Below are 13,373 nucleotides of genomic sequence, written 5' to 3' on the forward strand. Positions count from 1 at the left end.
CAGCAATTAAAGTGGTTAAGTGTAGCAAAGTCTGGCATTTGTAGAAATAGGAGCTTGGTGGAGTTGGTCAAGCCAAGTGGCCTGTTCTCAGGTTTGCTGGAGACTTTAAGGGTGAGCATAGGGAGGGGCATAGCTCTCTCTCTAGAGCAGAAGGACTGGGAGAAGGTACTCCTGGCAGTTTTGAAGCGGTCTGAGGTGTGAGGAGCAATGAGTGAGGAAAAAAGGGCAGGTTCCCTGTCCATTGCATGATGGTATTTGCAGGTGGGGTTACGCTGCAAGTGTGGAGGGTGGACGCTCCATCCATCCAGCGGATGCAAGGACACCCCATCCTTCAGCGCTGCTGCGTTGGGGTCATGTTTCCCCAAAGGGGTTTCTGGGGCAGGTTAAGTTGCACAGTAGGCGGTGTCATGAGGCTGTTACTGCATCTACTCTGTAAGTAATTTGGGCAGAGTTAGTGCTTCTACAGCGCTCTCGTGCTAAAGCAGTGTACAGCCTAGGTGATTTCCAGGGTCCCGTTCAACCTAAGTGATCCTGTAGTTCGGTGAGATGGTAATGAGGAAGGAAAATGCCTGTCTAGAGGCTTCGGTTTAGCAAGAAGGGCCTGTGCGGTCAGCAGTTCTTCAGCTGAGCTGTTCACAAGACCATACTATTGCAGTTGACAAGACCAGTGTGGTGTGGCAGATGATTTTCTGTATGAGGTGTTAAGGCCTATGATTTGTCACCTTGTGTCTTAATTCATGCTTCAGCTGAAGACTGGAGTGTGAACACAGTTCTTAGCCTTACCTAGCGGGTAATAAAAAGCGGTGAGACAGCTTTTTTTGGGCATCCTGTCTTGCCTTTGTGGGTAAACCTAATATATGCTAGTGAATATCTCTTAAATATGACTTGTCATTAGACTCTCATGGAAATAAATGTCACCTCATGAGCAGAGATCTGAAAGTGTTGTGTTGCACGCAAGTCATTAACTAATTACCAAGTACAAAGTGGGTAGGGGAAATGTACAGTGGTGACGGGGAAAGCTAAATGAGCCAGTCCAGAGGAGAGGAGAGGGCAAGAGGAGAACAGAGTTTGGTGGGGACTAGGCAGTTCACAGTGAGATCTAGGTCAGTGGAAACCAGTTGTGGCCTTCAGCTAGAAGGGTAGCAGTGAGGAAGGTAATCTGTGTCTTGATACAGCAGCACGACAGGGTCACAGCAAAGCTGCAGATAAACCTATAGCTAAGACTAAACAATGATTGCTAGTAGGGCATGTAGTACTCACCGTGAAACGCCACAGGCAGGGGCTGTGCAGTTGGTGGTGATGGCTGCGTTCTCTGCTGTTCTGACACGCTTCACTTGGGCCTCTGGAAGTGATGACGATGATGATGATGAAAAAGGGCCAGATGCTCCCTTTCCTATGTGTGCAGCATGAGGGATGGCTGCCACGGTCTCAATATCTGTAATCTCTGTTCCCCTCCTTTAAGGAGATCGTTTCGTCTTAGTGATGGTGATAGACTGCAGCAAATAACAGCGCCTCAGAAGGAAGTCCTTGAAGGCAGTCTCTTCAGAGCTTGGTATTTTCTTCCAGAGTTGCTAGACTCAATTCCTGTCTGTCTTGTGGTCCGCAGTGGCAGTAGGGTAGCTGGGAGCCTGCTACAGAAGAGCTTCTCACTGGCCGTTTCGATGGGCAAACTGGCTTATTCTCAAAGACCTTGGGGGGCTCTTTTTTTTTTTTTTTTTTTTTTAATGCTTAGCTGAAGTTTAATATAACGCTACCTTCAGCTCTAAAGCACAGGGGTTATCAGGGGCAAGGATGGAAGTTCAATGTCTCAAGTGCAGATAACTCTCAAGCGCAGACTCTTTCTTTGTTGGTGGTGATACTTCTCTCTTTTGCCACTGTCTTGATCCCTGTGACCGCTCGTTCCGGTATATGTGCTTGCCCCCTATTGAAGATATCCCAGCAGTTCTATATGCCTCATTTTACCGTCGAGACTTGAGTTGAGCTTCCAGTTACTTTACCCAATTTATTAGGTGCTTGTGTCAAGTTTAGTTTTCCATGCAGGGAACATTTTCCTTGGTTGCCTTCTCAATGTTGACTATTGGAAGAGATGTATTCCTGTCTTAGCACTGTGCCCACGATATCTGCAGCAAAGACAAGGGGGACAGAATTGAGAAGACAGTTTGCAGATGAAAACTCAATTTCCCTAATTAACAAAAACAAATGCTGCAGTTAGCATTCCTCTTGCTGGCTTAATGTGCATATTGTCTGAACCGAAAGCCGCTCCAGTATCGCCTTTCTTTACTTAGAAAATAATATTAGGAACACATGGCAATTTTTAGTTAGCAGGGGAAGTCTTAGTGATGTATCTCTTCTTAAATCCAGTTAGGAATGCAGTTAGGAATCCATCTTAAATCCAGTTCTTAAATAAAGTTAGGAACCCTTACCTAACTTAATTTATACCTTGTTCCTTCTTTACAGGGGTTGTGTGTATGTTCCTTCATGTTATCCTAGTATTAATTATAAATGCAGAACTAATTTGTTACGATTTTATATCGGTGCTAATTTCACATCTGTGTTGCTTGTTGTTGTGCTCTGAAAATAGTTAAATATGAATGCTTTAATACTTGTTTCATCAAAGCACTAAAGCTGTGGTCGTTATAACTAACGAATAGGTATTTTGAAAGACATGACTTGTCGTTTTTAAAATGATGAGGTGAAAGTGGGCGAGTTCTGAATCGGTACAGCTTTTTTTCGTATTTGAGTCCTCCACTGTGGAAAGATAACGATGGGGTTTTTTATTCTTTTCAGGGCAGCAAAGTACAGACCAGGGTTGGACTACTGATGTTGCTTTGCACTTGGCTAAGCAACTGCTCGATTGCTGTCACCCACTTCCTTCACAATCCAGCCAATATACCTTTTGTATCCTTGACCTGCTTGCAGAGTAGAACCGCTTGCCTAGAAGTCACTTGGATTATTCACGTTCGAGTTAAATGTTTATCTGGATCAGTTTGCAGGGATACAGCATGACATAAAAGAAAATGCATTGGGGCAAGAGAGATAACCCGCCTTTTGTTGACAGCGTTCTGTGTACGCTGACCTGTCTATAAGATGTGCATGTAAACTGAAGTACAGCGGAAAGCTACGTCATTCTGCTAGCAAAGTGTATGTTTTATTGTGACAAGCCCATTGATATTTTTAGTGTGACTTAGGCTTATACCCAAGAGGTAGGAAGAATGCTTCCTACTTCTGCGGAAGCTTATTTCTATGCTTGCTTTTCAGGAAAAAATCTGACTTAAGTACCCAAGGCTAAACTGTCACCTTATCGAAACTGAAAGTCTGTTTTGGAACAACTAAATCTCTTTGGTTAAGCAGGCGGTTACTGAGAAAAGAAATTTCAGGGAAACCACTGCTGACCCGAGTCTTTCAAAACAGGACCTAGCTTGGCAAGGGTTTCATCAGCTATTTTGCCGACTTCCTAATCAAGCTGGGTTTTACGTGTGAACACGATTTTAAATGGGAATTTATACAGGGAGAAGTGTGTTACATGTGTTGTGCTTATGAAATAGCTCCAATATCCTTAACAAGAGCTTTAGCTCACAGGGCAGATAGCTGAAAACCTTGGAGAAGAGGAGCAGCTCGTCCAAGGCTTGTGTGCACTTTTGCTTGGCATTTCCATCTACTACAATGACAATTCCCTTGAAAATTATAGGAAGTAAGTATGATGTAGAAATAAGAGGACAAAAAAAATAGTGAAAGGTTCTGTGAATAGCAGATGGTGGTTTAAGAGGCTTTGAATTGAGATGGTGCAGTCGAGAATATTTGGTTGAGTATTTTCTGTGCATGGTCCTTACGGGATGCAATATAACTGACCCACCGCTAGTTAGGCAAAGCAGACAGTTGTTTTGCATAGGTCCTCCTAACCTGTGTATTCTTGGACTGAGAACAGATGTCAGTGGCAACTGAAAAACTGCATCTTGAATGCAAAGCATCTAGTGCGGTTAAGACTTGAGACAGATAATCAGAGTTGTAACTGGAAAATCCACCTTGAGGGAAGGATGGGTTAATTTCTTTTCAAGTGTTGCACTGTGATTGAGTTGTCTCTTCCTTTTAGAGAGAAGCTGAAACAGCTGATTGAGAAGAGGATTGGCAGGGAGAACTTCATTGAGAAGCTTGGCTTCATTAGCAAACATGAACTTTATTCCAGAGCGGCTCAGAAACCACAGCCTAGTTTTTCTAGCCCAGACCACATGATGTTTGATCATGAATTTACCAAGCTTGTAAAGGAGTTGGAAGGTGAGATGTTACGCTTATTTCTGTAGTTTTTGTGATGAACTGATGACTGCACTACCAAATGTGCTGAATGTAACCGTCTTAAAAGTAGTGTGATGATACTGAAATGGAGTATTCTGAAAAATATGTTACAGTAATAGCTGTAAGGAATCATATACCCAAGCTCACAGTTCAAGTATTTAGTAAAAATACTCGCAGTATTATACTATACTATTACATTATACTAACTGGATAACTTTATATTCTTAGCTGAAATGATTCTTAATATGTGCTGTGAGTTACCACACTGTGGCCAAGAGGTATATTTACCTGTGCTCACACAGAAACTAGAGTATTGAGCACATACTTTGGTCGGATGGTCACAGAAGCTTGAAGTACGCAATCTAGATCTTTGCTGTTTCTAACCGATTCATTAAGAAAAATGAAGAATACTGCATTTCCTGGCTTGCTAGAAAATGATAGGGACTTTCTTTAGTGTTTTCTTTCCTTCACAAAAGAGACAGGTTGTCATCATCCTTAACATCCAACTAATGTCCTGTTTATTAATATTGCCCAACTTAAATCAGTGTAGAGAAGGAAAAAACGTTGAAGCAGCAACAATAAAATCGGTTTGCCCCATCACGTTTCATTTGCATGTTGTCCTTGGAGTCCTAAATCTTTCACTTATTTGTACAACCACTTGGGCAGCAGTTGTAGTGGAGCAAGTAAAACACACCTTTTCTGATAGGAAGGACTCAAAACAGCCATTTGCTTTTCTGAAACTGCGTAAAGCAGCAAGTGGGCAAACCTCACTATAAAGAAATTGCCGTTTCCTATTTTCTTAAATGTGTCTGTGACAATTACTTTTTTTTAAAGTGCAAGTTGAGTTTCTAATGCTAATGCCATGAACTCAGTTAAACTGGGTGAGGCTGTTTTGAGGACAAAAAAGATATGTGAATTGGACTTTAGTTGACAGAAACTGTTTTTGACAGGTGTCATAAGCAAAGCCATTTACAAGTCCAGCGAGGAAGATAAAAAGGAGGAGGAGGTCAAGAAGACATTGGAACAGCATGACAACATTGTGACTCACTACAAAAAAGTCATTAGAGAGCAGGTAAGAGGGAGTTACGCTGTACATGTGCCTCCAGAAGTTGTTTGTTCTGGCTTTCGGAGGCACCGCAGTGCAGTTTGATACCCGACGTTCCAAAACAAGTAACGAGGAATCGAGCAATGCAGAAACACTTAGAAAAACACTTAAGCCAACTTCGGGTTCAACTGAAATGTCAATGCTTAGAATAGTGGTTAAGTTTAATTCGTTTCCTGGCGTACATCTGCTCTTTCTTGTGTTTACGTGTTTCTTTTCAAAGGAGTAATGGGAGACCTCATTTGCAGCCCTTCGCAAAGAGATGTAGTTCTTAGTTCTGTGCTCTTTTCACCTTTGAAAAGATGACAGATGAAATTGGCTGAATGAAGAAATCAAGTTTGTCAGTGAAGTTTGGATATACCTGCTGTGGTTGGAATCTCAAAAATTTTTTTTTCCAATGGTGGTTCACTTGTTTTGTTGTTACAGCTTAGATAGAGAAGTAGAGGAGCAAAGTTAATTAACTTAAATAGCTAATGGGGAACTGAAGCAGGTGTTTTCAGTTCAGCAATCTGAAACGGACACAGAATATATTGGTAGATGTGCAATTAAGGGGCACTTTTGAACTGCCAGTGAGGCTTTATTGAACATGTGATGACTGCAATTACGTCTTTAAAGACTCTTGAATTGGACCAAATGCGTGCAGGCTTCAGTGCGACGGAGAAAAATTACAATCATCAGATACCGTATATTTCCTTTTTCTTTCCCCTGCTGTCCCTGGAGCAGGGATGCTGGAGGTCTCCTCCAAAAGATTCATAAGGCATTGGTCTGGTGTGACAGGCTGCTTCTGTCTTTCCCAGGCATTTTTCCTAGGTAATAGCTCTCTAGGTTTGCATGAGGCTTTCCTGCTCATCTGTCACAGGTAGCACTGACAGTGTCACTAACCAGTAGTGTGTAATGGTGGAGTGAAGGTTATTCTGTCTTTTTTTGCCTTCCTCACGGTATTGTATTCAAAAGTATTATTACTCTAAGTGCCTTTTTTTTCCTTTCATAGGACCAGGAGCTTGAAGAATTAAAGCAACGAATTAACACTTTAACATCTCAAAACGAACAGCTCCAAGTAACAGTTACACAGCAAGTGTCGCAGATCCAACAGCATAAGGACCAATATAATCTCCTTAAAGTACAGCTAGGTAGGCTTCAGAAAGAATAAAAAAAAATAGACTTGCTAATGCAAAGATCTTGTGTGATTTACGGCAAGCTACAGAACAGCTCCAGCAGACAACCTTCTATGGCTTCAGGCATGCTGTTGTATGTTCTGCAGCGTATGAAAACTTACCATACAGATAAAACATACTTTTTTCCAAGTTGATGTTGAAAACATTGCAAACAATTTTGTTTAAGCATCAGATTTGCTTCATTATCTAAAAATACTAGGTTTTGCTTTAAATTTACAGAATAAAGCACAGTGAGAACTGAGAGGACAGCCTGAAAATGTGAATGAGGTATAATTTGTTCTTCCTTTGTGCTTAAGTCTTGAGTCTCTTGAGATAATAGTACCGTTTTCTGCAAGATCCGTTTGAGCTAGGGCGTATCTGCCGCGTAGGCCTGCGCATGGGGAAAACAAGCACCTGAAGAAGACCGCTGTAGACCAGACAGTTCACTTAGATGGACACATGGAAGTACTGGGATTAGCGATAGCTTCTGACCTGATCCCGCTATCACTTTGGTTGCCCACGATGAAAAGCAAAGCCCTTCCTTGCCACCCTAGCTACTTTGCTGCCGGTGTGCCTGGTGAGGGGTAGGAGCTGAAGCTTGCTGTAGGAACTGTTGGCTACCAGGGAGCTGCTGGTAGAGGCTTTCTACGCCTTTGTTTCTTAAGTCAGTCCAAACCGCCGTTGCCTGTTCAGACTGAGAACATGAACAGATGGGCTACGGTGTGTGCTGAAGTTTGGGTCTGTGAACGAAAGCATGAATTAGGGAAGAACTGTGGTATGGCAGATGTGCAAGGTGAGGCCTATTACTGTCATTAGAGAGGCTGCTAACTGAATGCTTAAATCAGGACAGTGTATTCAAGTTATTCCAAGGTCAAGATGCCTGATGAGCTGGATATGACATGATTTCAGAAAGTAATTCTGCCTTCAGGATTTTTTGTGATTAAAAATACCCAAGGAAACAATTGTCCTTCCTCCAGAGAATGTTTTGTCTATGAACTTACTTTGGATGAACTGAATGACTGAAGCATACTTGAAGGAATGGCAAATTAGAGCTCTTTATTCAGCTTTTGCTAGAGAATTCTTAAATATGCTGCTTTGGTTATTGAGTTAGAATGGCTTGTATTGCCCTGCGGGCCAGGAGGATGATGGGAAATACGTACTTGAATTGGTGTGTTTGAAGCTAAGTTGAAAATGATGTTGGTGTTTGTGACCTTAGTTATAAACTCTGTTTTTTAGGAAAGGACACTCAGCACCATAATTCCCACAGTGATACGTTTCAGATGAACGGCATTCAGATGGAAGAAGTGAGCAAATTGAAAGAGGAGTTGGAAGAATGGAAAAACAAGCATGAGCTGCTGCAAGGGCAGTTAAGGGAAAAGGATTCTGTGATTGAAAAATTGGTAAGCGCTAACTCTCTCAGCAGAACCTGATGCCGCTTCCAATTCCTGTTTTCAAATGTAATTTGCCTTAAGCTTTGTAACTTGTCGTTATGATGGCAGTCCAGCAATTGTAACTGATGGCATGCTGATAGTAGGAAATATGGTGGGAGGTGGCTTGAGCAGAGCCTTTCCTGCTTCACACTGTTCCCAAGAGTAATTTGTGCAGCTGACCTGTTGTACTGTAGAATCAGTGGGTTTTGGCAGTTTTGGGTGGGGAAAAAATGCTAGCAGTCTCCTAGGAGCTTAGTGGGGGTAACGCCTTAGTCATATTTATGGTGGCCTGCGTTTGGTGGCCTGCTCGTCAAAATGCAGTATGACACATGCTTTTTCTATTTTGTGCATGTCTTCTGCATTTGAATTGGTAAAAGATGCTTGTGCAACCACCTTAGAGGAGACCGTCCAGCTGCTCTCGTGTAATCTGAGAGCTTTATGACGTGCGTTTCTTAGCCTGTTTGCACTTTCTCTGCTGGGAACTTTGATCATGGAAGCTTTGGGTTAGCTTTGGGTTCTGACAAGATGACTATATTTAGTCTGTCTAGTTCTATGGCTGATTTTCCTGTTGCTATTACAGAAGTCTTCACAGTTGGAAATGGGAACCACAGAGCAGTCTTCACAGACCAGCAAATCTGGTGGCTTGGAGCACAACAATGAACTACAGAAGGTGAACTTTTGGTATTTCAGCAAAGCTGTGGTGAACAGTGGTAGCTCAGGATGGGAAGGGAAACTTCAGGGAGGAGCATCGATTCCTGAGCACGTTGATGTTTTTGATGGTGTACCTTTATGTGATGGTGGTACTAATCTTGGAGCATCAAGATTACGCATCCAAAAACGAATTAGTTGTTTTTGCTAAGCAGGTTTGAGCCAGCAGAAGACACTTCAACTGACTCTTCAGACTTGCAAAACCTATCTGTTTATCCATTCCAGGTATTAGATGTACAGTATAGAGTAAGTCTTTAAATACCCGCATATTCAGTAATTTAAGGTAGCTGTTGCTCAAAAAATACCTAGCCGAGTTTCTCTGATTAGAGAACTAATAACGCCTGGATTGGTAAGTCATAATGGGTTTCTGCACCGAGAATGGTAAGGTGTAGAGGATGCTAACGGGAGTGCTAGTGGTGTGAAACACTTTTATAAACACGACTGAGGCCTTGGTTGGGCATTCCACAGAAAAGAGTTGTTAAGAGCAGGGTGGAAAATGGTGCAGGTTGCTGACAGGTTTTGTCTTGTAGAGAAATGGTTGCTGTGCTTTCATGGAGAGAGAGAGATGCAGCTTTCCTGTCATGTATGCTAGTATGAAGCAGTTAGTCTGGTAGCATTTAACTGAAGAAAAATTGTATGTTAATAACTACCTTGCTTTATCAAATTAACTTAAAAGTATGTTTTCTCTTTGTTTCCCAAAGGAATTAGAAATGCTCAGGAGTCAGATACAACTACAGTCTACAGAAATCTCTAAGCTTCAGATTGAGAATCAAAAGCTACAAGTGATGGTACCAGTAAAAAAGTTGCTCATTTTCTCTTTGGGGACTAAATCTTGAAGTCTTGGCTTTCCTGCTTATGCTGTCTGTAGCTATTGTCCTAAACCAAGCTTGTTTTAAGAATACACATCAGCAAGTGATTTCGATGGGGTTTTAAATGAGGTAATGTGTTACTAGACAAATCCTTCATGAGGAAACAGGGAACTTCCAGTCAATTGCTGAGGCCGTTGGTCCTTGGTATTTTTGAACAAAGGAATACCAACTATTCGGTGTTTTAAGCTTATACGCTAATCCAAGGAGATAGCCTCTTGTGAGACGCAAATGCATGATATCATGTACATTAGAGGGACCATTATTTCTACAAACAGTTGACGATACTAATTTGAAAGTTGATGTACAGTGGAATGGCAAATGGTAGGTGCATCTGTCTATGCAGACCTCCAAATGCTTCAGAGCTTTTTTTTTAGCTGTGTATTGAAAAGATTAAGCAATAAAGCCCTATAGAATAGCTAAAGAAATGCAATTGTGTCTTGAAAACTAGCTCATGGCGTTAGAAAGTGAACGTTTAGCTAGAGAACTTAGAGTTGCATGAAAGCGTCACAGATGTTTCCACAGCAGAGCTAACAGATAAAGCTGCAGGAGCATGGGCCACACGAACAACTGAAACGATGACAATGTGATGTTTGGTGCTCAAGCAGAACCAGGGTAGCTCCTGTGTGCCCTGCTTGACAACTCTGCTAGAATGAAAACCAGGGTAGCAGGTCTGTGGTAGCTGGACTCGCTTAAACTCTTACTTCTGGCTTGTTTGTTCTGAGTTGTGCACCAAATTCTAACGTTGGTATTGCGAGAAAGAGGACTTGTGTGGGGAAAATAGCAAGTGTTCAATTTAATGTATGGATCATCTGAGAGAGGAAGGCTTTTAACGCTTCCATTGTCAAAAGTCTCAGCTGCTGTGATATAAGATGCCATTGGACATGTGTTGGCCATGTGTGTTCATGAGGCAGAGGGGTATTTAAGTGCTCCATGCTGCCACCAGTTGTCAGACCACCTCACTGCCATCCTACGGATTGCCTACCCTCCCTAGAGCTTTGGCTTAAACGTGGTATAACTGGAGAAGCAATTATCGTGAAGTCATGCCATGTTGCGGTTTTTGCTGAAAGACAGCTGCTGCAGTTTTGAAATAATAACTTTGGGTAGGGCTGGCTGAGACTAAACTATTGCTATTTATAGTAGTCACGTAGAAGGATTTGGATATTTAGCGGCATTAAAAAAAAATCTTTGGCACTTAAGAAGCATCTGAGTGAAGGCTGGTGGACTGTAATAGACAGGGTCTGCCTCGAAAAAAACCTAGCAGTCTCTTTAGAGTGCAGCTTCTATGAAATAAGGGTTGCACCTTGTGTTTCCCTTTTCGTGTACACGTTTCTTGAGACCCCAGGAAGCACAGATCTGTTTCCTGATGTATTGCAGCGCAGGATGTATAACTACCACACTTTGGCTATGCTGTAAGAAGAAAATACGCTTTTAATTTCTACAACTGACTGTGTAACGTCTTAGCTTGCCGTCTTTGTATGCGAGGCATTCAGTGCTCTGATACTGAATTTCTTGTCGACAGAATACAACTGCAGATCCTGTGTTAGGAGACAGCAGTGCAACAGCAGCAAACAACTCGGAATTGGACGGACGACTTGAGCGAGAAATAAAAGAGTTGAAGGTTGGTAGCGGGTGAACACCAAACCAAGTCACTTAATACTCAGCCTTCAGTTAGGAGGACTTCTCCAATAGGAAAGGGTTTGGGTGGAAGTGGTTTGTTTACTCAGCATCTTAAGTGTTTCAGGCTACTTAGGGGAAGCTGGATGCGTCTCTTCCGTCACTTTCCACTTGGGAAATGTAGGCCTTGTCTGCCTTAAGAGAGTTGTTAAGGAAGTCTAGGAAATAGTTTTACTCTGACACGGACAATCCACTTTGGCTGGGAGGAAGGCAGCCACGGTTATGACTTGGACCTACCTTACTCCTGGTTGGTAATAAGGGGAGTTTGGGTAAGGAAGTGTGTGGGAGCAAGACCACAGGGCACTTGGTGGGGTTGGAGCTATTACAGGTAGTGTATGGAATGTGTTTGTAGGAAACAAGGTTTCAGCTGTTCCTATGCTTAAGTGTAACTTGTGGGATTTTTTTCTGTTGCCAGAGTGAAGTCAAAGCCCTTTCCGAGGAAAAAGAATCGCTAAAACAGCACCTGGATTCATCCAGTAGTACGGTTGCTATCTTGCAAGATGAGAAAAGTAAACTTCAGCAAGAAGTTGCAGAATCAAAGAAAGAACAGGATGATCTTCTGGTGCTTTTGGCTGACCAGGATCAGAAACTATCTGCACTGAAGATCAAATTGAAGGATCTTGGTGTACCGGTAAGCAAAACAATGGGTCAAGTGAGTTCGCAGGTCCGAGGCAGGTCTGAGCAGTCTGAGTGTGGCAATACTTCATCCAGGAAGTCTGGTGAGGCGTCTTTCTATGAAGAGGGCTGTTGAATCTACCGGAGTTCCTTTCTGAACTTGTATCGGCAACCACCAATAAAAGATGATGAGTTCTTGAAAGAAGTGTTCAGCTTAGGGGTGTTGAGAGGTAACTGCCAAACTCCTGAGAGGAAAACTACCTGTCATGTATGTGTCTGGAATGATACCTGACCACGTGCCTGGCCTCGCTGCAGCTTATCCTGGCTGCCAACTAGAAAGCAGATGATGGCTGTGTTACAATCCTAAGGGATCGCTCCACAGATACTACAAGTGATTATTAGAAAGCTTTAGTCTGCTTCTTAAGCAGTGCTGCTAACTGTCAGGGAGGTTTCTTTCAAGAATCCTTGTGAGTCGCAGCTGGCGTGTGACTGTAAGGTGGACATAACTAGCTGCTGTGCTGCAGTTACTGCGGCTGAACACCAGGCTAGAGCCTGGGTTTCCTATCGGGAGACAATCATTCTGTCGTTTATACCATCCTTCTTAAAGGAAGGATTACATTTTGGTAGTTAACAGTCATCTGGTTTAGCTTCAGCTGCATGAATAGGGTTTTAAAGAGTCTGCAGTCGGTGGAGGCATTATTCGTATTGAAAAGTATTTGTAGTAAGTGTAGATTCTGTTAAGTGTGGTCAAGGAATCTTTGAGTCTGTTGACTTTTAAAAGACTTAAATAGGGAGAAAGTACACTAGAAGACATTAGCAGCTTCACTCATGTTGTTGCAAAGCACCGGACAGATTTCCCTCAGCCTATTTGGTGAAGAATGCGGGTTTTAGTTCACGCAGCTGTATGGGGAACGGAAGCGCATATGACGTTGCTTACTCGAATGTACAGGGCAGAACTGATGGTGCTGAGTGGAGGCCGTTGTTCCCAGTAGTCAGCCATCTTTAGCAGAGAAGTTAATAACTGTGTGACGTTACAAGATGACAGTTGCCTTTATTGCGCTGATTGATGCTGCATGATAATTTTAGGTGAGCTTTAAGCTTATTTTCACTCCCTCAGCATTTGTCTTGTCTTGAAAAGGTTGGATCAGAGTAAGGGATGCTGCTGCTCACAACATATCTGTCTTAATTTCAGGTTGAAGATGAAGATGATACTGAATCTGGAGATCAAGGGGATGAAGATGAGGATGGAGATGAAGAGGAGCAAGACTAGAATGCTTTTGTGTGTTACCATGAAAACTAGATTGCATTGTTATTGGGGGGAAAAAAAAAATCTATTATGGGTATACAAAGCAAAACATCTGCTAATGAGAAGCAGATGGGAAAATGGCAACCGTGGGACTAGTTATAAGTTACTGAAGTGTTTGAAAACCCTTCATACTAGGTAAAGCAAACAAAAATCACTGTTTAAGTTCTACATGAGTATCCCAAATTGTACTTGTTTAGAAGTTGCTTTAGACACTGTTTAAAGCAT

General features: G+C 42.3%; 1 protein-coding gene across 1 annotated transcript in view; it reads left to right on the forward strand.

Annotated features, from left to right (window-relative positions):
* Positions 1-13,112, forward strand: part of USO1 (USO1 vesicle transport factor) — a gene marked incomplete at its 5' end in the record, with an annotated part of 36,008 nt that extends 22,896 nt beyond the window's left edge. Inside the window, 11 exons of the mRNA XM_009578262.1 lie at positions 2,788-2,898; positions 3,573-3,691; positions 4,091-4,272; positions 5,241-5,362; positions 6,384-6,522; positions 7,783-7,946; positions 8,557-8,646; positions 9,386-9,472; positions 11,073-11,171; positions 11,643-11,858; positions 13,035-13,112. Coding sequence (XP_009576557.1) covers positions 2,788-2,898; positions 3,573-3,691; positions 4,091-4,272; positions 5,241-5,362; positions 6,384-6,522; positions 7,783-7,946; positions 8,557-8,646; positions 9,386-9,472; positions 11,073-11,171; positions 11,643-11,858; positions 13,035-13,112 — 1,407 coding nt within the window. The remainder of the gene's footprint in view (positions 1-2,787; positions 2,899-3,572; positions 3,692-4,090; positions 4,273-5,240; positions 5,363-6,383; positions 6,523-7,782; positions 7,947-8,556; positions 8,647-9,385; positions 9,473-11,072; positions 11,172-11,642; positions 11,859-13,034) is intronic.
* Between the last annotated feature and the right edge of the window lie 261 nt (positions 13,113-13,373).

This window comes from Fulmarus glacialis, unplaced genomic scaffold (assembly GCF_000690835.1).
Source record: "Fulmarus glacialis isolate BGI_N327 unplaced genomic scaffold, ASM69083v1 scaffold10845, whole genome shotgun sequence".
Classification (NCBI taxonomy): Eukaryota; Metazoa; Chordata; class Aves; order Procellariiformes; family Procellariidae; genus Fulmarus; species Fulmarus glacialis.